This window comes from Gopherus flavomarginatus, chromosome 4 (assembly GCF_025201925.1).
Source record: "Gopherus flavomarginatus isolate rGopFla2 chromosome 4, rGopFla2.mat.asm, whole genome shotgun sequence".
In the NCBI taxonomy this organism is placed as follows: Eukaryota; Metazoa; Chordata; order Testudines; family Testudinidae; genus Gopherus; species Gopherus flavomarginatus.
Window position 1 is genome coordinate 87466819 of NC_066620.1, and position 26638 is coordinate 87493456.

A 26638-nucleotide genomic window follows, 5' to 3' on the forward strand; every position below is an offset into this window, starting at 1 on the left:
CCTCCCCCCCCCCCGTTTTTTTCAAGGAGGCGAGAGCAGATTCAGTTCCTCGAGTTCTGTCTTTCTTGCCTTCTGTTTCCGAACAGTCCTTTCTCCAGATCAGTTTCAAGTGCATTTTAAATGACTGAAGGGCACCCAGCTTTTGCAATGCTCTGAGTCCCCCCCCCCCGCCACCTCTTTAGAGACGTGTGTTTACAAATGAATGTTCCGGGTAATACAAAGAAAGGGGGTATTGCCTGGGTGGGAGAGAAGTGTGATTATTGCACGGGGCGATTCGAGGGGCATTGCAGTGCCAGGCTCATTTCTGGCCGGACTGAGAGAGTTTGAGCTAACCGAGGGATGCTCTTTAGTGCAGGGCTAAAGACGATTAGGGGTGATCAGGGTGCAGGATGCTGGATAATAGGGGCAGGGCTTTGGGTTCTGGTGTCTGCTCCTGTTCATCACATCTGATGCGGCTACAGCTACACTCCGTATTCATCACGTTCACACTCATCAGAGCCGGGGCTGGAGGCGCTGGACTCCTCTTCCCAGCAGAGGAGGGAAAGGCAGGGCGCTTCTTGTCCTGACAGAAGACTAGTGACATCCCTTTTGCTTTGTCTTGCTCCTCCTATGCCCCAGTTTAGGAGCGTCCCTTGTAGAAAAAGGAGAGGGGCGGGGCGGGATGGTTCTAGGGGGCTGGAGTTGGGGTCGCCTTCCAGGTAGATGAGAGCAAATTGTCGGATCAGAAACGGGAATTATGTCATTCCTACGGAGGAATGAATTGAAAAGCGCTTCCCTTGTGTGGCTGATTGACAGCAGTACACGCGAGGGAGAGTATATAAAAGCAGAGAGCAGCCCTTCGCAAGCCACTGGAAGGAATCTCAGCCAGACTACAGCAGATTCCGCAGCCCCGAGGACGCTTGGAGTTTGCACTTCGCTTTTTAAAACAACTACCGCTCTCTTTCTTTTTGGATTTGGTTTGGAGCGTTAACAATAAAAGAGCAGCAGCAGATCCTTTTATGCCGGGTAAGAGGGGACAGACACCTTTTAAGATTTCACAATGCCGGGATTGGCAGAAAACTGCTATTATGAGCTGTGGGTGATGGATTTGTCTGTCTGCTTATCTGTCTGTCCTCCATCTCCTCTCAGGTCTGCTTAGCTCAGTAGCAGGGCATCTGTTATTCAATCCATCTTTCTTTTGGACGACTAACTTTTCAGCTGTAACGATAGCTGGGAATTTTGTCTCCTAAATACTTCGTGTTAACAAGTATTCATGGATTGTGCACATACAGTACAAGTTTATTTTTTGCACAGATTATAGGACATTTTTCCTGGTGATGGCTAGTTAGGTAGATATGATTACAGAAGCAGCATTTAGAAATGGGGTGTAAACACGTTTGTTATGCTGCTGGTCATTGCATCCTATCTACCATTATATGTACATTAGATAGAAAAGGAAATATTTGTAAATGGCTGGTGTTGCATCTGTCAAAATGTACTTGAAGTAGGATTTTTAGCTAACCACCCCAGATTTGCAGATAAATAGTTTTGTAATAATGTCCTGAGCAGTAAACACTTATAGTTTTATATTGAAAGTTTGACTTTGTGTAAAAGATAATGTCCCTGAGGTTGTTTGGATATTTAGGTTAGACATTTTTTACAGTATCAAGGTAGCATACTGGTATCTTGAAATGTTTGTGTCTATACAGTGCGGCTGGCAAACTGAGGTTGCACTATTTAACAGACATGCATACACATACGCAAGTTTAGATGAAAATGCAGATAATCTGCTTACACATCTATATAACCATACAGGAATACCTAAATGGAATGCTATCTACTTAAAAGTCAGCATTGAAATAAATACTATGTATGTAACTTTCTATAGTGGCATGTTTAAAAGTTGAATAGAGCTCATGAAATTCTATTATCTTGCAAAGAATTCAGCTATATGTTGTGATTCAAAGTGGAGTTAAGATGGAACAACTATTATACTGGCTAGCCTGTCACTTAAAGCCTTGATGATGTCTCATGGAAAAACCTTGAAGAAAATTCTGCTTACATAGCATAGATTTTTCTGTATATCTTTCATTTTTTAATGTTAAGGATATGTGCATGAATACAGGATCTTTATTTTTAAGAATTCACTTGAAATCATCATGCTCTGCATTTGATGTCAAAAATCAAGTCCAGAGCATGCAGCTGTGATGTCAGAAATGTAAGAGCATGACCACATGTAAGGGATAGGCAGCAGAACTCTTAATCACAAATATCCTGTGTCATCTTAAAATGAACCAACAAGAAAACCACAAACAGGATGAAAAATACTGTGAATATGTCCTGTTGCATATAAACAGAATTGTTTATGGTCACAGTTTTTTTTTTTTCAGTACAGTCCATGAGGCATCTGAAGGTCTTATTGACAAAGACCATTTTCCTAACTGATTTTTTTTTGTTTATTCATAGGAGTTATGCTACAGAAGAGCAGGCTGTTGTGGCTAATTGTCTTGCTAACTTTGTGGGCTACTTCAAATGCTCAGGGTAAGTCCTGAAACTTCTTAACTTCCTGAAGCTTGAGGCATTTGAAAGCAAGCAGAAATTACAGTAGTTTGCAAAGCTAAATGTTGACTTTTAAAAATGAGATAGCTAAACCACTGGAGACAATACAGTGATAGCATAATCTAAGGAAAACCTGATTAAAATAAACAAAGTAAGACAAAAACTTTAAGATAAGTCTTATTACTACTGGCACATTTGAATGATTACATTTACCTATTACTGACAAAAGAAATAAATATATACAAGTAGTTTTCTCCTACTGAACATTGACCTAAATTTACCTATTCTTAATTGCTAAATGATTCCCTTCTGTAATGTGTATGTAATATGAGACTTAAATGGACTGGGTGGACGGGAGCTGCTTTGTCAGAAATTTAGAGAGAAGAAAATCTCTATGGATCAAATTCAGGCTGGGTATAAAAGGGCACAATGCCAGATATTCATTTCCATGTGGCCTCCTGGACCAAATTCCTATCTGGTGTAACTCTACCCTCTTCTTGAGAGTTAACCTCTTGTAACGTGGTGTTCATAATTTGATTCTTCTTCGCTGAGAGTTAGAGTAAGTAGCTTGAAATCCTGTCCTTGTAAAAAATAAGCATGGTTATGTATATGGAATTTTGTTCACTTTCACTAAGGATTTTTTTTTTACATATAAAGTTGCCAAATAGATGAAAGTGCTAAGTAGACGTAAATGCTGTTTATTGTGCCATGCCAAATATAGCACATGTGCTTCTATCTTCCAAGCAGATGGAAGTAATGGGTTTATTGTGCCAAACAGGTAATAAATCATTAGAATTATTGGGTGTACTATGCATACTTATTTTCCCTTATGCCCATTTTTGTATTCACATTGCTACATGCCGTTGACTTTTGCAGATGGTAACAAGGAAGATGAGACTACGTTTGACTTATTTCAAATCAGTAACATAAACCGAAAGACAATTGGAGCAAAATTATTTCGGGGTCCAAATCCCACCGTCCCGGCCTATCGTTTCATCCGATTTGACCATATACCTCCATTTAATCCAGAGAAATTCAAACAGATTCTCAAACTCATCCGGAAAAATGAGGGCTTTATTCTTTCAGCCACCCTAAGGCAGGACAGGGAATCCAGAGGTACTATCATTGCTTTAGAGGGTCCTGGCATCTCTCAAAGACAGTTTGAGATTATTTCCAATGGCCGAGCCAATACCCTGGACCTTATCTACTGGGCAGATGGCTCCCAGAATGTGATTTCCTTGGAAGATGTGGACCTAGCAGACTCACAATGGAAGAACCTCACCGTGCAAGTGACAGGGGAGAACTACAGCCTCTATGTTGGTTGTGACCTTATTGACAGCTTCATCCTGGAGGAGCCTTTCTACGAGCAGCTGAAAGAAGAGAACAGTAGAATGTATGTGACAAAGGGGTCCATTCGAGAGAACCATTTCAGGGTAGGTAATGTGAAAGCATTAGGGTCTGTGATGAGGTAAAGAATTTAGCTACATTTAATATTAGCAGACAATGGGCCCAACTGTACTTTCACACGTACTCCAAAGTCAATGGGGAAGCATGGATAAAAGAACAGAATTTCCTCCAATACATCTTTTAGTTGATTGCTTGGAGTGAATTATATGAATCTTAGTGCTCATGAAAGTGAAGGACTGATACAGCACAGTCAAGAGCCATGCAAAATGCACTCCATCTCTGTATAGGTTTCCCCATGTAACATGTTAACATTCAACAGCCCTTTTTCCCATTTCATAGATTCATAGATTCATAGATTCTAGGGTCAGAAGGAACCAATGTGATCATCTAGTCCGACCCCCTACACAAAGCAGGCCAAAGAACCCTACCCATCCACTTCTATAACAAACCCCTAACCTATGTCCAAGTTATTGAAGTCTTCAAATTGTGGTCTGAAGACCTCAAGCTGCAGAGAATCCACCAGCAAGTGACCCACGTCCCACGCTGCAGGGGAAGGCGAAAAACCTCCAGGGCCTCTGCCAATCTGCCCTGGAGGAAAATTCCTTCCTGACCCCAAATATGGCGATCAGATAAACCCTGAGCATGTGGGCAAGACTCACCAGCCAGCACTCAGGAAAGAATTCTCTGCAGTAACTCAGATCCCATCCCATCCAACATCCCATCACCGACCACTGGGCATACTTATCTGGAGATAATCAAAGATCAGTTGCCAAAATTAGGCTCTCCCATCATACCATCCCTTCCATAAACTTATCAAGCTTAATCTTAAAGCCAGATATATCTTTTGCCCCCACTACTCCCCTTGGAAGGCTGTTCCAGAGCATTTGTGAGGCTTCCCATAGCAGAGTCCCATATTTTGCGGTGAATTTTAGAGGTGATCAAAAATTTTGCAAGAGAACATTTTCTGTGAGAAAACACCGTATCAGCGAAGGTGAAACGTTTCATGGTAATTTGTCAATTTTAAGGAAATTTAATTTCAAAAGAAAAAATTTAAAAAACATTTAGACAAGGTTGAAACATTCTATTTCAAACTTTTCAGAACAGGACATTTTGATTTTCTAGTTTTAAGTGACTTTGTTTCAATTTTTTAAAATTTATTTGATATAAAATAAAATTTTAAAAGTCAAAATTGGAATGAAACATTTTGATTGATCCAAGATTTATTTGTGTGTGTGTGTGGGGTGGGATTTTGTTTCAAGGAAAATTCCAATTTTTTTGATTTTGTTCCATTTCAGAATGGAAAACATTCTGAAATTGTGGATTTTCCTGCAAAATGAAAAATCTAGCTCCTGTCCTGCTCTAGTGATTTGTACAAAGTTCTTCAGGGGCTAGGTTGAGCCACCCAATTCTTTATGCCTGAAATCAAACATGAAATCTTTTCTCTGGAGTTGAAAAGCCAGTGCCTTGCAACCCACTGCGCTACACAGCCTCTGCTCTGATAATTGGATCTCTAATTGAACTGTATGGAAATAGAGATTTGAACTCACAACCAAACAGCAGCATGAAAACAGCTCATCAAATATTACTTTATCATGACTCATTCTGAAAAAAAACCTTGCTTTTGCACTTCATTAGTATAATAAATAATAATGTAGCCAAGTTATCAAAGTTAACTTTTAGTATGTATTTCTCATGGCTTGTCTCCTACATTACTTTTGAGTATTTACCTGTGATTAAATCAAACCAATAAACTGGGGAAGTTGATAGGTGAAGGAGAATACATACAAAAACCTCAATGATATAAATTTAATGCTGAATTGATCTGAAAGTTGTTTTCTTTGATTACAGGGTCTAATTCAAAATATTTATTTAATTTTTGATACTTCAGTAGAGGATGTTCTGCGTAACAAAGGATGTCAGAGAAGCCAGACAAGTACGTATATTTTTTCACACTATCATTGTTCAATTGAATCTGAAAATGAAGAAGCCCAGCGTCCATATATTAACCTCAAACCATGGCATAGCTCCCATTGAAGCCAGTATGAATTGGGGCAGAGGTAGAACAAGTCTCTGGAAGGTTTGGAATTGTTGACAAGCTACTTATGAACATTTTTGGGGAGTGACAAACAATGCAGATTGTTGTAAACAATTAAAATATTGCTGAATAGACATAATCAAAATATTGCTTCCACCAGATAATCTGATTTTTTTTATCCCTGCTGCTCAGATTTAAAATTTTGTTTCTTTGTGTGGGTTGGGGAAAAGCTAATTACCAAGGAGAAAGTTACTGAAAGTTGGAAAGAAAATTTAATATGTGAAAATATCCATACACTTCCATGAAGGAATGTTCTCAAATGATTAGAGCAAGGGAAATGTCTACATTACAAATTACTTTATACCTCTGATTGACATAAATTATGCTGACCTAAGCACCGGTGTGGACAGTGCTATGCTCTCCCGCCGACATAGCTACCACCTCTTCTGGAGGCAGGAGTTGTTAAACTGACAGCAGAGCTCTCTCTCATCAGCTTAGTGCAGGTATTGGCAACCTGTGGCACTTGGCCCCTCAGGGAAATCCACTGGTGGGCTGGGACAGTTTGTTTACCTGCAACATCTGCAGGTTTGGCCGATTGCAGCTCCCACTGGCCGCAGTTCGCCATTCCAGGACAATGGGGGCTGTGGGAAGTGGCATGGGCCAAGGGATGTGCTGGCCGCCCTTCCTGCAGCCCCTATTGGCCTGGAACGGCGAACCGCAGCCAGTGGGAGCTGTGATCAGCCAGACCTGCAGACGCTGCGGGTAAATAAACTGTGCTGGCCCGCCAGCGGAGTTCCCTGATGGGCCACGTGCCAAAGGTTGCCGATCCCTGGCTTAGAGCATCTTCACCAATTGTGTAGCTGCATTGGTGCTGCTGTAGCACAGACACAGCCGAGCAGTCATATGTCAGGGTTCTAATCCTGACTACTTGACCTGCTCACTGTGCGACCTTAGACAAGCTTTAAAAAAGTGAAATTGTTAGGTGCCAAATCTATTAGTGATATCATTGAAAGGGGCTTTGTGACTGAATCCTTGTAGGTTATGATTAAAAAAAAAGAATGTATTGGGCTGTAGAGTGAGTGTGAATAATACTTTAGTCCAGTCAGTAGGGCACTTAGACTCTGTCCTGCTCTTATGTCGGTATAACTCTGTCACTTAGGAGTGTCCCCTTACACCAATGAATATTTAGTTATTTATATGTGGTGGAAGAGTTCTATCAAAAGAGGCTGAGAAAGTCCTGCCTTAGAATACCTAGTGGTTAAAGCACTGTGTTGAGAGGGGAGAGACCAAAGTTCAAATCCCTATTCTATATCAGGCAGAGGTGAGAATTGAACCCACATGCTGGGTGAGTGCTCTAACCACTAGGCTAAAAGTTATGAAGTGGGCACCAACTCTTCCTGTAGCCACTTTGTGTGCGGTTAGGTATGTTCCTAGGATGCCTAGCTGATTGAACTTGCATGCACCTCGTGAATTTTTGAAACATTTTATTAAGGCAAACTTATGAAAAAATGTTAACGGTACATCATACATTACTTATTAAGGATTAGGTTAATATTCAAAGAATCTGGCTAAGGATTTTGGCTTCCTGGCTGGGGATACCTCATGCACTGAGTACTCTAAAAAAGGTGACCAAATGTCTAAATACTTATCCTCTTTTGGCAATTCTCTTGGGTATGAACTTGGTATGAAACTTTTCTACTGCAGAGACACTCCATATTTGATTCATTCCACAGGAGAAGTCAAATTTTTCCAATAATGTACAATTCAAAGTCTTCATGCTGACAATAAAAAAATGAAATTAATTTGTCATTCTGTTTATAAGAGAGATTTTGTATTGGAGCATTAAGTAAGAAGCCCAGGGTATTTCTAGGAAGACAGCATTTTGTCATAAGATTAATCTTTTAAATTTCCTCCCTAAACTCTCTAATTCCTGTACATAACCACCATGTGTACAAGTATGTTCCCTCTTCCCCACAACCCCTCTAACAGAGCGTCTCCCTAGCAGCAAAAATCTGATAGTTCCTAACTGGAGTCAAAATGCCATTTATACAATAATTTATTAAAATGTTCTTTATGAACCACACAAATTGAAGATATATATCCCCTTTCTCATACAGATACCTGCTCATCCACATCAATTTCTTTGTTCATCTTTCCTCTGGGTTGTTTTCTCATCAACATCTTTTTCAATTAGAATTGTATGTATCTTAGAAATTAAAGCTTTTGTTCCAACTTGCTTCTGCATCAGCTCCTCAAATATGGTTGAAAGACTAGATAGAGTTGTCTTGTGTCCAGATTTACAATAAAATATTTGGTTTGTAAATAATGAAAATACCAACTGTTTATATTATTTACATCACATCTGTTGGTATCATTCAAATCAGTATCCTGAAACAGCCGTCCAAATTGAGTAATCTCAGCAGTTACCCACAACAAATAGCCACTTTGAAATTTCCTAAGGATACATTCCTGATTATTAATGAAAGTAGCTAAGGGAGAGGACCTCAGCAACAGGAATTTTAAAAAATCGTCCAAAGTTGCGGTGGTTTGGATGAACTGGTGATATTTCTTTTTAACGCAACAATTACTGTGAATAGCTATATTTGTCTGCCAGCTTGTTTAAGTTTTACCCTGTGTTTCAATGGTCTGTTGTTAACCCAATCAATCGCATCTTTTAATTTCAATCCATAATGATAATAAACCAAACTGAGGAACGCTAGTCCACCCCACTTTGTAGGCTTACACAGAACTATAGCACTCACCCTTTGGGTTTTCCATTTCCATATACATTTTAATAGTGTATCCAGCCATGTTTTTAATGTCACGTCAGGGATACCGGTAGGGATGCACTGAAACAAAAATAGTAACTTTATGAGGATGTCATTTTTTACCTGTTTAGGTAAGAGATTTCGTATTTGTTCCATTCCTCCAAGTCTTTTATTTCTGTATTCCACAGGGAAGATAATTTGCCTTAAAAAGATTTTTATGTTTCTCCACTATATTTATTCCTAAATATTTTAACAGTTCCTTTGCCTCTTTAAATTTATGTAGCTGACAACAGTTTGTTTTGACCCTCTGGAGAATATTAATTCCTAAAATTTCAGATTGATTGTAGATTATTCTGAAGCCTGATACCTGCCCAAATTCTGGAGTCAATTGTTCTTTAAATTTTAATGAGGCTTCTGGATCCTGCAAATACAACAAGGCTTCATCAGCATACAAAGCTATCTTGTGTTCTAATTCAGAATGCATTTTAATGTCCTTTACCAAGGGGCTGTTTCTTCATCGTTGTTGCAAATGGTTTCATTGCCAAAGCAAACAACAAAGGGAATAAGGAGCAGCCCCCAAGGAAATTGTAATGGTGGAAATTTAGGTGCCATGGGGCTTTGGCAATCTACAGAGCTAGGTGGCAGCTGAGCAGGGTTTTTAAAGGACCTCAGTGGTGACAAAAGTGGCAGCTAGGTACCTAAATCCATTTGTGGATCTAGCTTTTAGATACTGTACTGATGGGTGTTTTAAACATTTGTAGGCTTGATAGTTGAGTGTCTTACTTTAGGCAGCATAGGCATCAAGGCATACCCTTCTATGGTTTTGGCACATTTCATTTAAGCAGGTTCCTTTGCTCAGGTTAAGTGAGAACTCTACATAAGTCATATCTACACTTCCTACCATTGCTCAATGGCAAAATGGAAGAGGGAGTAGAAGGGGAAACATCTCATTGCTAATGTTTCCATTCTGAGTAGAGAGCAAATCCAAACGTGTGATCAGTTTTATCTGTGGTTCCTTTGTTAGTGGCAGGATGTGTGTGGGTGAAGGGACAGGTATGAGAAAGTGTAAATCTTGTTTTGGTTTATGCCATGGTACATTCAGAGTAAAGCAGAAGGCTGGCATCCAGGATGCCAGTGTTCAGGCATCACTTCCCTCATTCCCTGGCAAAGAGTGAGCTTTGTAAATATCAAGCCCATGTAGATACGAAGTACCACATTAACCCATCTGATCCACAAGGCAGAGCTTTGAAATCTAGAGTAACTGATGTAATAAAAAGACTGACAGAACTCTCTTCGCCTAGATGAGGATATAATGGCATGATCTGTTGTGCCAATACAGAGCAGATCTCCAGATCTTCTCTATTTGTGTTGGAAGATTACCAGGAAGGGAAATAGTGTCAGCAAAAGTAGATTGGATCATGCCAAAACCCATGGAACCATACTGTAAAGAGAAAGTAGAAGGAAAATTATGACAGTAGTGCCTGCTGATACTAACCTTAGCTGGAATACCTTGCATACTTCAGCATCTGCAGTTGTATAGTCAACTAGGGAGTTGTTTTGCTACAGGTGTTCCCCCTTCCCCCCAAACCATATCTATCAGCTATGTCTGGGGTCCAAACACAAGAGCTACAAATCAGGTACATTACACAGTTTTGTTTTTTTCACCCTGTCCGGAAGAAGGCAGGTCAATAGACCAATTAATAATGTTCTTTTCTTTTTTTTACAACACTAAATTGAACACAATGGAATGGAAATTCCTCATTCAAATATGTGAGGTGGAGTCGCATCATTTTTGTGGCATGCATGTGAGCAACATGAGACATGCCACACACATAGTTGCAGTTTGCAGCTTCATGGTGCTGCCCATGTAGCTTAATTACCACAGTAGAAAAGCCATTGGTGATGTACTGCTCACTTGGCTAACAAGTTTAATACATATCACACTGTGCTGCATTCCTTAATACACTGCAACGTATTAATGGGAATGTGTGACATTCTGTATTTCAAATCATCCTAATGATCTGATGTTGAGTAAAGACATGAAAGGGAACACTGGATTGCTAATGAGGCTAAGCCTGTATATGCCTCTTCCAGTTTAAGGTACACCTCTACCCCGATATAATGCTGTCCTCGGGAGCCAAAAAATCTTACCATATTATAGGTGAAACCGCATTATATCAAACTTGCTTTGATCCACCAGAGTGCGCAGCCGGAGCACTGCTTTACTGTGTTATATCCGAATTCATGTTATATCAGGTCACATTATATCGGGGTAGAGGTGTATATATTGCTGTTCTGAACCTATTATTATAGGGGCATAGGCCATCTTCCCAATGTGAACTTTTGGCTCATATTTGTGACAGGAAGTGATTGTTTCTGCGATAATTCTGGGTTAAGACCTCTCACTGATACTGGCAGGGAATTCTGCAAATGTGCAGGGAGCTGCCTGCAAGCTCAGCAGCACTGTTTCTATCCAGGCTGGCTTGTGCTCCTGCCCTTCCCCTTGGCTGGATTTCACCTTTCCATTGGAGGTTTGTGAAAGAACAAGGCTTGGGCTTTAACTGAGCATGGTGATGCTAAACACTAGAAGTATTTGGTCAAGTTTGGCAGGTTCAAAACTTGTTTGGGGACAATTTAACCTTTTATTTGAAAATTGCTTAAAATACAGGTGGGAGAACTGAGAGGGTTGGGAAGTGGGAAAGTTGAGGGATGTTTTCCTGGAGCCTGGAGGGAGGCAGGAATGCTTGTTAATCACTTGGACTCTGGAGAGAGGCAGGAGGTGTAGGACATTGGACCAACATGTCTATGGGAACACTGAGCAGGCAGGAATATAGAATGGCCCTGCTGCTTCCAGGGACTGTTCTGTGTACCCAGGGGCCCTATATTAGCAGTTCTTGTTGCTTCTTGTGTGGAACTACCATGAAGATAGTCTCATCCTTTGTGACCTGTGACATTCTTGCAAAACACTTTCTGGGATCTATGAAAAATCATCATGGAGCAAGCTTTCAGATTATACTTCAGCACTTTGGTATTTCAGCACAAATCTAAATAAGGCTATTCTCTATTTAGACAATCACTGTACTTTCAGATGAGAAAACAATTATGGTAGTTAATCCTTGGTATGGTTTGATGCCAAGACAAATGACTTTAAATTAACAACACACACCTTGATCAAGCCCCAGATGCTAGTCTAGCTGAACATTGACCAAATGTGACTGAAGTATGGATCTGCACTGGGTCTTTTTGGAATCTTAGTTGTCTCTAGATATTCAGATATCAGCAGTGACCAAGAAATCTTTGTCCCATCTACACTTGATTAGCTTGCAACCTATTCTGTAGAATTTGGACAGTGAATTGCCACAGGTATTCATGCCTGTGTTACTTCCAGATTGGATTACTGCAATCTACACTACTGGATGCAATATCTAGTGAGCTCTAGCAAACTTCAGCGGCTGTAGATGTGGATGTCCACTTACTAGGAGGAGTTTCTAGCTGGGAGTGGGTGGCAATGTCTTCCACTTTATTCCTGGGTGCAATTCAAGGAATTAGTTTTGGTCTATGAAATATTTAATAGCTAGAGACCTCTATTTTTATTTTTATTATTATTTGTATTATGGTGGCATCTAGGGGATCCAACCCAGTTCAGGTCTCTATTGTGCTAGGTGCTGTACAAGCACATAGGAAGAGAGAATCCATGCTCCCATCTAAATAGACAAGACAGACAAAGGGTAGGAGAAAGGGAATGTGATTATCTCCATTTTACAAGAAGGGAACAGAGTCACAAATAGATTAAATGATTTGCCCAAGAAAGTCTGTGGCAGGGCTAGGATTTTAATCCAGATCTCTCAGGCTTTAGGACAATGCATGAAACACCAAGCTGTCCTTCCTTTATCCTTTGCTGATTACATGGCAGCTGAGCTGAGGTGTCTGAGCTAACTGACTCTAGATTTAAATGTGAGAGGCCGGGGGTGGAGGGTGGGGGGCAGGGCAGGCATTGTCAATGAAATCCCCTCAACTCTGGGATTACTCCTGTTTCTTTTCTGACAGGGACCTGAATTTGTTGACTTTCAGGGCACAGTGCAACCCTTTCTGAGAGGTAGGCTGACGAGAGAGATGATCCAGGAAGGAGCTGTTGGATTGATGGGTGACGGAGTCTCACTATAATGTGATCATTGTGTGCATTTTAAAAAATGACATACATATGCACAGAGATTTGGAGAGGCATGTTTTAAAAAGCTAAATAAATACATAAAATAAAATCCCACCCACGGCCAGCTCAGAGGAATGAGAGTTGTGTTTGGGAAAAGATTCACATTTTTACCTTTATATCAACATTTACAGTTTCAGCACCTTTTCCTTCCAAAGCGAGTCATCTAGTCCTTAAGAAATGAGCAGGAAGCCAGCCATATAGAACTGCCTCCCCAGAAATCCCCAGGTGTCTTCTTTTGCTGATTGCCAAGAGGGAGTAGGGAGTATAGATGTAATGCTTCTAACATCGTTTAGGACTGAACTCTGTTGAGATTGCAGATTTAATAATGTTCTTAAAATGCTCAGGTCAAGTCAAATTTCTACATTGACTTGACAGTATGAAATTAATGGTCTGAAAAGTATTACATGGGGAATCAGAGAAGCCTAATGTTTCCACATACTAAGAAAATGGCATTCATTTCAAGGAATCAAAAGGCAATTGAACTAAGGGGAGTCACACCACAGATGATTCTGGCCCATGATGCCACGTATGTAGATTCTTTCTGTCCTAGTCGCTAAGATACCAATTTCTTTAAATTTGATAACTGGAAACAATTCGGTGTAGACTATGTTGCAAGGTATTCACAAACCATGGGGTAACTAAGAATAAAATCAGTCTCCCCTCCCCATTTTTTAAATTCCTTTCACCTCTTGTGGCTATTGAGCTGATACATTTGTGATGATATGCTGTATTGCAATCATGGGCTGCATTTCTCCTTTGGAACATTTAAGAAAGAGCAGAGTGGTCAAATCAGTCTATCTAAGCTACTTTAGACTCTAGTTCACCTTACTAGATTGAGGTACTGTATTGACACTAAATATGGTGAATGAATCTTTACTGAAAGGCAGGGAAGTAAAGCTTCCCATAAAGCTGAGATCAATATTTGGCTACATCCTGTAGCTGTTACTCACACAAAGCTCCCTTTGAAGTCAAAAGGAGCTTTACCAATGTAAGGAGCGAGTAGACACAGTAAGGACCTCAATGGCACAGATCAGGATTTTAGTCCCCATTTATTATCATTATTATTTGTTAAAAAAACTAGTTTCATTAAATACAATCTTTTGGCAGAAAATAAGTCCTCTTGCTTCAAAATGTTTGGAAGAATTATTGCTGCTGTTTTCTGTCATACTGAACTCCAGCAATTTGCTATGTATAGGGAGAACTTTTAAACTGTGACTTCAGAACTCTTCCCAAGCATGTTCAATTATCCCTACATAATGCTTCATCGAGTGCATTTTGTAGAACATCTGCCTTCTTGGGGGACATTTGAAGTGCCCGGAGCCAATGTATAGCCTGGCCTTAGCTGGGTATACAGTTCACTCCAGCATTTCCATGTCAATGTAACAGCTCCTATGAGGGCTGTCACCAGCCATTGCAACTTAGGCTATGGCTACTCTACAGAGCTTACAGCAGCTCTGTGCCGCTGTAATGCTGCTAATGCAGATGCTCTAAGCCGACAGGAGAGAGCTCTTCCGTTGTCTTAATTACTCCAGCCCCCATAAGTGGCAATACCTATGTCAGTGGGAGCCCCCACACACCCCATGCCCTGACTCTTGCACCCCCCACATCCCCACCCCCACCCTGAGCTCCAAATGGGAGCTCCTGCACCGTCCTCCCCACCATTCCCACTTGCACCCCTCGCACCAAATGGGAGCTGCTCAGGTAAGCACTCCACACCCAAACCTTCTCCCCAATCCTGAGCTCCCTCCTTCATTTTAGCTCCTGGCCAGACCCTACACCCCAACCCCCAGCCTGCTCCTTCACCCCTAGCCCTGTGCTCAGTGCACTCCCACCATATGCATAAGATTAGCATTTTAATTTAATTTTAAATGAAGCTTCTTAAACATTTTGAAAACCTTGTTTACTTTACATATGACAATAGTTTAGTTATATAATATAGACAGAGACCTTCTAAAAAACATTAAAATGTATTACTGGCACGCGAAACTTTAAATTAGAGTGAATAAATGAAGAATTGGCACACCACTTCTGAAAGGTTGCTGACCCCTGCCCTAACCCTTTCAGTAATTTGAGAAGTAAACTGTAATTGGAAGATATCCTTGGGTTCGATTCAGTATGGGACCATGTTGTTTCCTCATTTACTCAGAGGGGGGAATAAAAAATGCCTGATTTTGCAGTCCTCACACTGGCAAAACCCCAGGTGACTTAAATGGGATTTTTTTTTGCACAAGAACTGTAGGATTATGGCAAAAGCCAGTTTTTGCTGTTGATTTTCAGTGATGATATTTAGCTGTCTCCTTTGCTTCTGCCATAATTTTCACTGCAGGTTAATAACCAAGCCTTAGGTTACTTAGACCTCACACTAAGGGATATGTGTACACTAGCTGAGGGACCTTGGGATGCTCTGACTATCACTGGCGGAATGAGTAGAAGAACAGAGTATTCACTGCCACCCATTTGTTAATGTTGCAGCTCAGCTGGTGTCTTAATGTATTTGGCAGTTTCACCTTATGCCTGGTTTCACGGATGAAACTTTGAATAAGCTTCTTTCTAGCAAAACAAAACCTCTCAGTCGCACAAATACACAAAGCTGATTGCCATTACAGAGACTAAGGAGAAAAAGAATTAGAGTCAAACTCTGCTCCAGCTGAAGATAATGAGAGTTTTGTCATTCTCTTCCACAGAAACAGGCAAGGACGCATACAGTACATCTACTTTGTCACTGGGAGCATGCTTCCCGGCATGGATAGACGGATGCACTAGCTCTGCGCTAGCTAGTGCATTCAAAGTAGCAGTGCAGCTGGGCTAGCGGCTTGGTTGCAAACCCACCTGGGCTCCCTGGGTCTGTACTAGCCCAAGCTGCCACCCATGTTATCCCAGCTACGCTGCTATTTTCAGTGAACTAGCTAGACCTGAGTTAGTGCATGTCGGTCTACCTGTGCTGGGAAACATGCTTCCAGCTGCAGTGTAGATGTGCCCTAAGGGTCCTTGCCTGTTTCTGTTGAAGAGAATGGCAAAACTTCTAACTTCAGTGGGAGCAGTGTTTGGCCTGAATTATTTTTCTCCATAGTTTTTGTAGTAAAGGAGTTTATTCTAAGTTTCACCCATAGAACCAGCCATAAGGTGAAGCTGCAAAAACCGCTAATACTACATGAGCTGCAGCATTAACTAACGAATGGCAGTGAACACTCTCTGGTCTTCCACTTATTCCACCAGTGATAGTTGTGGTATCTGGACTCTCTTAGCTAGTTGATGTCTTAGGAGAACAGAGCATGGAAAAGAGAGTTGATTGGAGGATATCTATCTGACGCTACAGGTAGCCCATTTAATCAGCACTGTATCAAAGGGAGCTGCATGGTTTAAGGGATTTTTGATGGGTTATGCAGCTACTTGCTGATTGTAACTGTAAGCTGCTGTATTCTGACAGCTCTCTGGTTGCCTGTCTGGAATTGTTTTTGGTCTAAGTTTATTTCCAGTGGATAGTCAAACACCACAATTTTCACCTTTGTTTTCAGTCTCACCAGAGAGTCCGTAAAGGTCAGAGTTTAAATTACTTTTTCAGCCTTAGGTAATGTCCTTCCAGATGATTACTGAAGAACATCAGCAGGTCAGTGTGGGAGAAACACTCACCATATTGTAGGTATTCAGTAGATAAATAGAGGTCTGGTGCCACAAAGGGGCTGGAAAAGTTACCCAAGCAGAGAAACTATCCAAGTTATCCAAGCAGTATTTCCTTGATGTTGGAGCTGGGATGAATTCCTGGCTAGTACAGTCGGCTATACTTCTCCTCTGGATGTAGAGGATTGTACCAGTGGGGAGAGAGGGTTGACTGGACCACTGTGCTTTTTGGTGATTCGGTGGTACAGAAGTGCCACTAAGGATCTGTCTACACTGCAATTAAGCAGTTACAGCTAGTCCATGTCAGCTGAATCGGGCTTCCGGAACTTGGGCTATGGGGTTGTTTAATTGTAGTATAGACATTTGGGCTCAGGCTGGACCCCAGGCTCTGGGACCCCCTGTGTGTGTGGGGTGGGTCCCAGAGTCTTGTGTCCAGGTTCTAGCCTGGTCTTGACAGTCTACGCTGCAATGAAACATGCCCATAGCCCGAGCCCCTTGAGCCCAAGGCAGCTGACACCATCCAGCTGCAAGTGTTTACGTGCAGTGTACACATACCATAAGAAGCTGTTACCATTCGGTTTAATTTAGAAGAGCCACAAGGCTGCTATGAGATGTGCATGGGGCTGAAGAAGGTCTTGGCTATCCCAGAAATTGGGGGAGCACAAATGTGGCTTAAAAGCCACCTTGGCCTCTTAGTGGTGGCCTCATTAGTAGAAGATTCCTGTCTCTGTGACCCAAATGAAAAGGATAGCCCTTGTCGTGTCATGAAAAATGCAAAACTTTTCATGGCCTTGAGAGGACTTAATGTGTATGTTTTTATGACGTTCTATGTTTTTATTATCTTTTTTCGTAAATGTGTGTTTTACGTTGCCAATAGTGCCTTTAAATGATGACTATGTGAGATGAGCTGGGCTCTTAATTTTGAAAGGGAATGTCTATAATTGGAAGCAGCTGACATTCAACCCCTCTCTTTTATTCTTGGGTATAATTTAGCATGAAGCTGTTCCAAAAGAGCTGCAGTTAAACCCTACCTACAGGTGCCAGTCTATAATTCCAGCCGTAAGCTGTAATCAGCAGAAGACTTGTATACACAACTGTTTTTTCCCCTCTCTCCCTACCAGCTGAAGTGAACACTATCAATGAGAGTACTGAAATCCTTCACCTTAACCCTGCTGTCACCACGGAGTATGTTGGCGAACAGACAGAGAAGAAGATGGAGTTCTGTGACCGCTCCTGTGAAGAGCTGGGAACTGTGTTCACTGAGCTCACTGGGTTGCGCATTGTTGTTAACAATTTAGTGGATAATCTTCAAAAAGTGGTAAGTATCTCTGGACTTAAGAATCAAAAGATACAAAACGTCAATTATAGAATGTTGTTTTCTCTGTCTCCCTCTATCATTTTGCATCAACATCTATAAAGATGGCTAGGTTGTTGGGGGAAGGGAATCCTACATTTTCAAAAGTGACGACAAATGATTTTGCGTGCTCGACTATGACACTTCACTTGGGCATGATTTTCAAAGGACAGGTTTAGAACAACATTTCTGAAAATCAGGCCTTTTAAAAATATTTCCCATATGGTAATCAAAATTCAAAGCACTCAAAATCACTAGTCAAATTTGGCCATATGTGTACTGTATATACATATGTCTGTATGTGCATATCTATGCATGTGTGTGTTATATATAAATATATAATGTTTATATTTATAATGGCCACATATTATAGCTAAGGGGGAAATGAATGCATGTGAATTTTATCTTTTTGTCTTTCATCACTGCAATATGATGAAGTGTGTAGCTACTTAAAGCCCTAGTTGTGAATCATGTTCATACTTTGTAAACAAAGTTTTAATAAGTTACTGCATGTCACAAGATTAGAATTATTTTCTCTTCTGAAGATGAACTACATTGGAGGGGAAAAAAAAGCCTTCTACAGTAGATTTTATTGAGCACTAGGTAATTATGATCACAATATTAGCTTAAAGAATTGCACTCTGTGGTACAGTAACTGAGTTGTGTTTTTCTTCTTGGCTAAAGTACACGAATGCATAAAAATGTAAGTTTTCAATCATATATTAAAGTCAGGTGATTGAGTGATAGTTTCTCTGGTTTTTGTTTTAAGGCTCTTTAGTTATATAATTTATTTGTTTAATCTTTCAGTCTGAGGAGAACCAAATTATGTGGGAATTGATTGGGCCTAACAAAACTCTAAAGAACCAATCAGTCTGCTGGCAGGATGGTCGTGCCTTTGCAGATAATGAAAACTGGGTTGTGGATAGCTGCACCAAATGTACCTGTGAGGTAAGACTATGGAAGGATTCACCCTATTTCCAAAATGGACAATGGACTGAATTCAGTTTGGCTACTCAATCCTGTTCCAGCATCCAACATTTTATTCAGGGCTTGATCGAAAGCTCACTGAAATCAATAAATAGACTCCCCATTGTCTTTGAGGGGTTTTGGATTAGGTCCTCAGTTTCTAATGGACAATACTGCAGACTTATACTGGTAACTTGCTTGGTTTAAAAATATTTCCTTTTATAAAGATCCAATCTCATTAAACAAAATATTTTTGTCTTTTAAAATGATGACAAGCAAAATCTCTTCAATATATGGGTAGAATTTTCCCTGGATACACAGATTTGCCTGTATTTGAACATATAGACGAGCCAATATGTTGCTTTCTTTGTATGTAGAATTCTAAAACCGTGTGCCATCAAATCACTTGCCCAGCGGTGTTTTGTGCCAATCCATCGTTTATTGAAGGTGAATGCTGTCCTGTCTGCTTTCATTGTAAGTATTTAACAAACGGAAAATCCACCTGTTTGGCAGTTTTTAAAAAACCTACTTTATTTAAGGGGTAGTAAAGGAAGAGTTGAAAACCAACTGAGCCAAAGAAAAATCATTATTTAAGCATCAGATAGTGAGGTTTAACTGCATTTTCCCTGGCTGCACATTCCAATTTCCCATTGTGTATTCTTTGCTTTTCTTTCTCTTTTTTTACTATCTGGTTAAAGTAGACTGCAGTCAGAGTGGATTAGTGTGCCTGCCATTCCCCTATAGAATGTGTTTGGATTCTAGAGTAAAATGGGAATTTCCGGTTGTCAGTAACCTAGTCCCAGTTTTGGACCTTAGCGTCCAAAATATGGGGGTTAGCATGAAAACCTCCAAGCTTAGTTACCAGCTTGGACCTGGTACTGCTGCCACCACCCAAAAAATTAGAGTGTTTTGGGGCACTCTGGTCCCCCCAAAAACCTTCCCTGGGGACCCCCAAACCCAAATCCCTTGAGTCTCACAACAAAGGGAAATAAACCTTTTCCCTTCCCCCTCCTCCAGGTGTTCCTGGAGAGATACACAGAAGCAACCTCCGTGAATCTAAACAGAGGGATTCCGCCCTCCCCGTTCCCAGCCTGGAGAACAGAATTACCGAGAGTCAATCTCTCTTCCCCCCTCACCCAGAGTGAATGCAAAGTCAGGCTAGTACATCTAACACACACAGGTTTTCCCCTGACTTCTTCCTCCCACCAATTCCCTGGTGAGCTGCAGACCCAATTCCCTGGAGTTCCTCACTAAAGAAAAACTCCAACAGGTCTTAAAAGAAAGCTTTATATAAAAAAGAAAGAAAAATACATACAAATGGTCTCTCTGTATTAAGGTGACAAATACAGGGTCAATTGCTTAAAAGAAATATTGAATAAACAGCCTTATTCAAAAAGAATACAATTTAAAGCACTCCAGCAACTATAGACATGTAAATACAAAAGAACATAAAAATCCCCTATCTGATCTTTGGTACTTACAACTGGGAAACAGAAGATTAGAAAGCAGGAAATAGAAAAATCCTTCTCTAGCTGAGAGAGATTCAGGCAGAAGACAAAGAACTCAGACACAAACTTCCCTCCACCCAGAGTTGAAAAAAGTCTGGTTTCCTGATTGGTCCTCTGGTCAGGCGTTTCAGGATACTTTTTTTTTTTCAGGTGAAAGAGACATTAACCCTTAGCTATCTGTTTATGACACCGGTATTTCAGTATAACAATCATTGGAAAGGCAAAAAAGTCTCACAAATTTCTTTTCTCCTTCTGTTGTTTTGAATTTTACAATACTTCACTTATATGGAACAGAATAACAAAAGGATTCTTCCAAGATAGCACTGCAGTTTGTGGCTTGCATTTGTAGTAAGAATAGTTTTGGAAATATATCTTGTTCTGGGCTGGACAGGTCTATTGCAGAAAAACAAATTGCAAGACATTTTTAATAGTTTCAGTTTTCTGAAGTGTAATATTTATTGCATCATATTCAGGTTTCTTGCCTATTCATATTATATACAGCACATATTTTCATTGTGCTCTCAATCACATTTATGGTTATGTTGTGTTCAGGGATGGGTCCAAGCCTCACATTTTGTATCTGGGTTCCAAAATGTGTAGATATCTGCCTGCCCCAGATCTAAATTTATAAAATGTGAGGGTGTTCAGATCCAGGTATCTGAGGTGGGCCAATCTTTAACTATGTTTTCTTTTTAAATAAAGTTCTCTATCTTTTCTGTGATAGATTAAAATAAAAATCAGAACCAGAGATCTAACTAGCACAGGATAAGTTCTAACAAAAAGACATGTGAGAACAAAAATCTTATGACAAAGGAATTAACAGTGTTAAGCAGTTTTTGCTTCTTCTGCAGCCAAAGACAGTGAAGATGGTTGGTCTCCATGGTCTGAGTGGACAGAGTGCTCAGTGACATGTGGCTCTGGAACACAACAGAGAGGAAGATCATGTGATGTCACCAGCAACACTTGTGTAGGCCCTTCCATCCAGACAAGAACGTGTAGTCTTGGCAAATGTGACAATCGCAGTGAGTGCTGACATCTCTCTCTCCTTATTCATGTTCTCTCTGCTTCTCCCTTTCTAACCATGAAGCAAAAGGAATCCTAGCCTGAATTTCCTATGCACATTTTGATAGAACTGTATATATTTTAACACTATTTTATGCATTAGTACACTAGTTATCAAGACATACTGTATTTTTGTTCCTTTACTCACCCATCTAATATTCCTCACCTTTAGTATCAATCTAATATGCATGTGTACTGGCCAGTCTAGTTTTTGCTCTGTAAAAGGAAAGATACTAACAAGTAGGGCCTTTTGCCTTGAGTCAGCATATATGCAGCACTGGCTACTCTGCCAGGGCAGCTAATAGCTTGTGTGTCATTGAGGCATGATTCTCAGCACAGTCCGTAAGCACAGAAGTGTTTAGGATATGGGGAAGAAATACCTGCATTAAGTAGTTATAGAAAACTTTTGTAAAATAGTAAGTGATCTTATATTTATTGTACTTACAAGGCAGACTAAAGGAACACTGGTCATGATCACTTTCAATGACTCCTGAACAATTATTTAAGACAAGTATTTTCTTATGTACTTACAATACATTTTTTTTAATGATCTGTCCTCTGAACTGAGCTACTCTAACGTCCCCATCAGTCCTGTGTTGGTGGTTGTGTTTCATATGTAAGATAGTCTCTGATGTCTGAACCCAAATGTTGGCTTTTGTAACAGATAGTAATAAAAGGTGGGACACCTATTGTAAAATGGAGAAAGCTCTGTTGCAGGGCTAGGTTCATGAGAGAATTTCTATTATGCTCCCAGATGGAACAAGCACTTCCTTATGTTGTGTGGGGTTTTTTTTCCCTCTGTCAGTACGTCAAGATGGTGGCTGGAGTCACTGGTCTCCTTGGTCTTCCTGTTCTGTGACCTGTGGAGTAGGCAACATCACTCGCATCCGTCTCTGCAATTCCCCCATCCCACAGATGGGTGGGAAAATTTGTAAAGGAAGTGGTCGTGAAACGAAAGAATGTGAGGGAGTCCCATGTCCAAGTAAGTTTGTGGGTTTAACCTCAAATTGAAAGTCAAATAGAACTGTATTGTGTGTTCTAAGAAGCCAGGTTCTAAATCAGGGGTTCTCAATCTTTTTCTTTCTGAAGCCCCCCAACATGCTAGAAAAACTCCATGGCCTACCTGTGCCACAACAACTGTTTTTCTGAATATAAAACCAGGGCCGATGTTAGGGGGTAGCAAGCAGCTGGGGCCCCACACCATAGGGGTCCACATGAAGCTACATTTTTCAGGTTTTGGGTTCAGCCCCAGGTGGCAGGGCTTAGGACCTCAGGCTTCAGCCCCATGCAGTGGGGCTTTGGCTTTCTACCCTGGGTCCCAGCAAGTATAATGTTGGCCCGGCTTGGAGGCCCCCTGAAACCTGCTCTTAGCCCCCTGGGGGGCCCTGGGCCCCTGGTTGAGAACCATTGCTCTAAATTATAATGATAGTGATTCAGGGTCTAACATGTAGCTTTGGAGATGGATTAGTATAAGCCTATGGTATGTGATCACTTGGCTCTGTTCCTTCGCTTTGTGTTTTGGGACTGTGGCATTGGATTCAGAAAAGAACGTTCAGAAGCAGTATGGTCTTGTGGGTTAATCTTGCTGGAGGATTCTCTGCAGCTTGAGGTCTTCAAACCACAATTTGAGGACTTCAATAACTCAGACATAGGTTAGGGGTTTGGTACAGTAGTGGGTGGGTGAGATTCTGTGGCCTGCATTGTGCAGGAAGTCAGACTAGATGATCGTAATGGTCCCTTCTGACCTTAAAGTCTATGAGTTAATCAGGGGAATGGAAATTGGACATCTAGGGTTCTACTTGTGCCCTTACCACTGACTCAGTATGTGGCCTTTTGCAAGTCACGTTGTCTCTCAGTGCCTTGGTTTCCTTATTATTATGCTTACCTAGCTCACAGGAATATTTTAAGAAGAGATGAGTGGCAATAGTGTTGTCTGAGGCTTTGCAAGCTTCTTAAATTGTTATTGGGTTTAAAAAATTAAAGTTTGGGAATCTTTCCTTCCTGTAACTTAAAGACATAGTTTCCAAGGATAATTCAAATATACAATAACAAACAAATAAACATGTTTTCTATCTAAAGGGAAACCTGTGCTATGTATTAGGAACTGAAGTAGTATCCCCCTAAAGCTGGCATAATTATATGCCTTATATATAGTATACATGCATAATTTATATTTAAAAAAAAATCTTTACCCTCATTTCTTTTTTTTCTCACAGTCAGTTTAGATTTGTTTTTCATTCTGCCCACTTGATGCTCAATTTCATCCTATTTTTTACAGTATTTTCTCTCTCTGCTCACAGTCTCGCAAGTCTATCATGGCATGTGAATCCAATTATATTAAAGTGAAGGTTGAACTTCTGAATCCACTGTATATTTGAGTGGATTGAAAAACAGGCAAAATTAATTTACTCCTCTCTACCTATGAGGCCAAATTACTACAAGTCCTAGGTGTTTTTTATTTATTGAGAGCCATCAGTGTGCTTGGTGCTGTACAAAGCATATGGGAAAAAACAATCTGTATTCTGGGAAGTTAGGTCCAGATTCTGTTCTTATACTAATGTAATCCTGGAATAACTATACCAAAATCATTGAAGTTGCACTAGCATAAAATGTGCATGAAATCAAAATCAGGCCCTTATAGCCTGAGTTAGCTAGGCAGTGCAGTTTGGAATACGAAATGAGAGGGAAATCTGTGGGTGGTGTATATGTCATGTTACTGTAAAAATGTTGTGTAAGTTAGCAGACTTACTTTCAAGTTTTGATAGAAGTAGTTTCCTTAAAAAGGGATTTGAATGTAAAACATTGAGGTCATTTGCCAACTATAGAAGGAGATCCCAGAAGGAGATCCCAGAATGCAGTTAAATGCATTGAGCTAGATCTTCATCACCAAATATAAACAAAAGAGTCTCAGCACCAAGTGCAAGCTGAGGGTTTTTTCAGCTGTAAGTTCTGATTAGAAACAGCTGGTTCAGATTGGCTACTAACAAAATGACTTCTCAGGACACCTTAATCATGGAAGAAGTCACAGAGCTCAGAGTTATGCAGGTCATATGCTTGGTGTTCTCCTATGTCATATTTCCATAACAGAAGTTGTTTTAATAACAATCTCATCAGTGAATGTTGAAAATCCAGATGCATCAGCCAACATAAACTGCTTCTGATCACTTTAATTGAAAATATACCATATGAAAAGGTGTTGCATGCTGTTATGAGTTGTCAACAATAACTAAAATGGCTGAAAAATCCATGTATTTACCTGGAAATATTGTAATTTCAGTTTTCAGTTGTTCAGTTTCATTTTTTCCTCTGGGTACAGTCACAAACTGTTTATAGAGCTATCAGAAGGAAGAGTTACCTTTATAGTACTGAATGTTGTCTGCAGTATGTTGCTCATGTTAATTTTCCCCTTTGTCCTGCATGTTCCAGTTAATGGTAGATGGGGTCCCTGGTCTCCATGGTCCGCATGCTCTGTCACCTGTGGAGGAGGGATCCGTGAGAGGTCTCGTCTCTGTAACAGCCCAGAGCCACAATATGGAGGAAAGAAATGTGTGGGAGATGTCCAGCAACATGATATATGCAACAAGAATGATTGCCCGATTGGTGTGTATGCATTGAGTGACCAATAGAGAGCTATACAGCTTGCAAACTTTGTTATTGTTAGTTATTTATCTCCTGTCACATGGATAACAATACTAATTGATATTAGAGAGTCTACATGTATGAAATACACTAATTCAGTCCCTGTTTCAGAAAAGCACTTACATAAATGCTTAAGTCTAATTCACTTCAGTGAAACACTATGCATGTGCAGATTGTTAAGTGTTATCTGGAATAAGAAGATTTCCTGCATCAGGGTCTCAGTATACTATTAATATAGTCAACTGTTTGTAGCAGTCCATGAACCAAAAAGGAAATGCATTCATATACAGTTGAATGTTCAAATATTTTTAATTGTCAGCATTCCATCATTTTTATCTATTTCAATGAGTGGAGAATGTTTTTCTTTAACACGGGTTACAGTTCTTTACTTTCTGCACTACTCCCCTTATTTACATTTTTGCTTGTGTTTTGACAGATGGGTGTTTGTCAAATCCATGCTTTCTTGGAGCAGAATGCAGCAGTTATCCTGATGGGTCTTGGTCATGTGGCCCATGTCCAGCTGGGTACCTTGGTAATGGAACAGTGTGTGAGGATCTTGATGAGGTATGCATTGTTTCAGTTGTCAATCAACATGAAACATTTCCTTGAGGCTATTTATAAAGATTGTATGGTGACTATACAACAGGCTAACTTGGTTCTTTCATTTTGCTTCTTTGTTTTTCCATAGTGTATAGCTGTGCCAGATGTTTGTTTTAAGGTGAATCATGTCCATCGCTGTGTGAACGTGAATCCAGGGTTCCACTGCCTGCCCTGCCCTCCACGCTACAAAGGAAATCAGCCTTTTGGGGTGGGCCTGGAGGCTGCCAAGGCAGAAAAGCAAGTAAGTGATGTTGAAGAGGGGTCAATGGTTAGGAATGTGATGGAAACTGAAACCTATCTAAGCATTCTCCATAAAAAACAAATTGTGAAAGAATATTTCATAAATTTGGGCAACAAACAAATATAGCCACAAATAGCTAAGCACCAGATTTTCAAATGTACATAAGCAGCTACAGATATAGATAGACACCTAGTGGGATTTTCAGAAGCTCGTAGGTGACTAACTCTCATTGAAATCAATGGGAGTTAGGCGCCAGGGTGCTTTTGAAAAATCACAGTAGGCATCTATCTCTTTTGTAGGTGCCTAAAATACCTTTAAAAATACAGTCCTAAATGTGGATGCAACTTTTCTACTAATATGATGGTGCATTGGGCCTGATTATCCACTGCTCGTCACCTTGTGTAGTCATTTCTACCTGTGTGAAATGAGTGCAAAATGCTACAAGGCCAGAATGGTAGCCTTTTAAACCCAGAGTTTGCAATCCCTTTTCACAGGTGTAAAAGACTGCATAAGAGGCAGTGCAGTGGAAAGGTAGGATGATTATCTTGATAAATACACCAAAGTAAGTCATCAAACATCTGTCTGAAGATCTCACTTTTCTAAATGCCAGTAGGTCAAGATGTTTGTGTGTGGGGAGGGGTGGGGCAAAGGAGAGGAAATGACACAGAGGAATGTTATCTCATAGAAAACTA

At 40.4% G+C, this 26638-nt stretch overlaps 1 protein-coding gene across 1 annotated transcript in view; it reads left to right on the forward strand.

The window, feature by feature from the left end:
- Window positions 1-804: 804 nt before the first annotated feature.
- The window catches only part of THBS2 (thrombospondin 2), a 49479-nt gene continuing 23645 nt past the window's right edge, over window positions 805-26638 (forward strand). The window contains exons 1-12 of the mRNA XM_050949033.1: window positions 805-1005; window positions 2446-2520; window positions 3415-3971; window positions 5794-5878; window positions 17698-17894; window positions 18738-18878; window positions 19274-19370; window positions 21256-21426; window positions 22272-22448; window positions 24893-25066; window positions 25542-25669; window positions 25794-25946. Coding sequence (XP_050804990.1) covers window positions 999-1005; window positions 2446-2520; window positions 3415-3971; window positions 5794-5878; window positions 17698-17894; window positions 18738-18878; window positions 19274-19370; window positions 21256-21426; window positions 22272-22448; window positions 24893-25066; window positions 25542-25669; window positions 25794-25946 — 1962 coding nt within the window. The 5' untranslated portion in view covers window positions 805-998. The remainder of the gene's footprint in view (window positions 1006-2445; window positions 2521-3414; window positions 3972-5793; window positions 5879-17697; window positions 17895-18737; window positions 18879-19273; window positions 19371-21255; window positions 21427-22271; window positions 22449-24892; window positions 25067-25541; window positions 25670-25793; window positions 25947-26638) is intronic.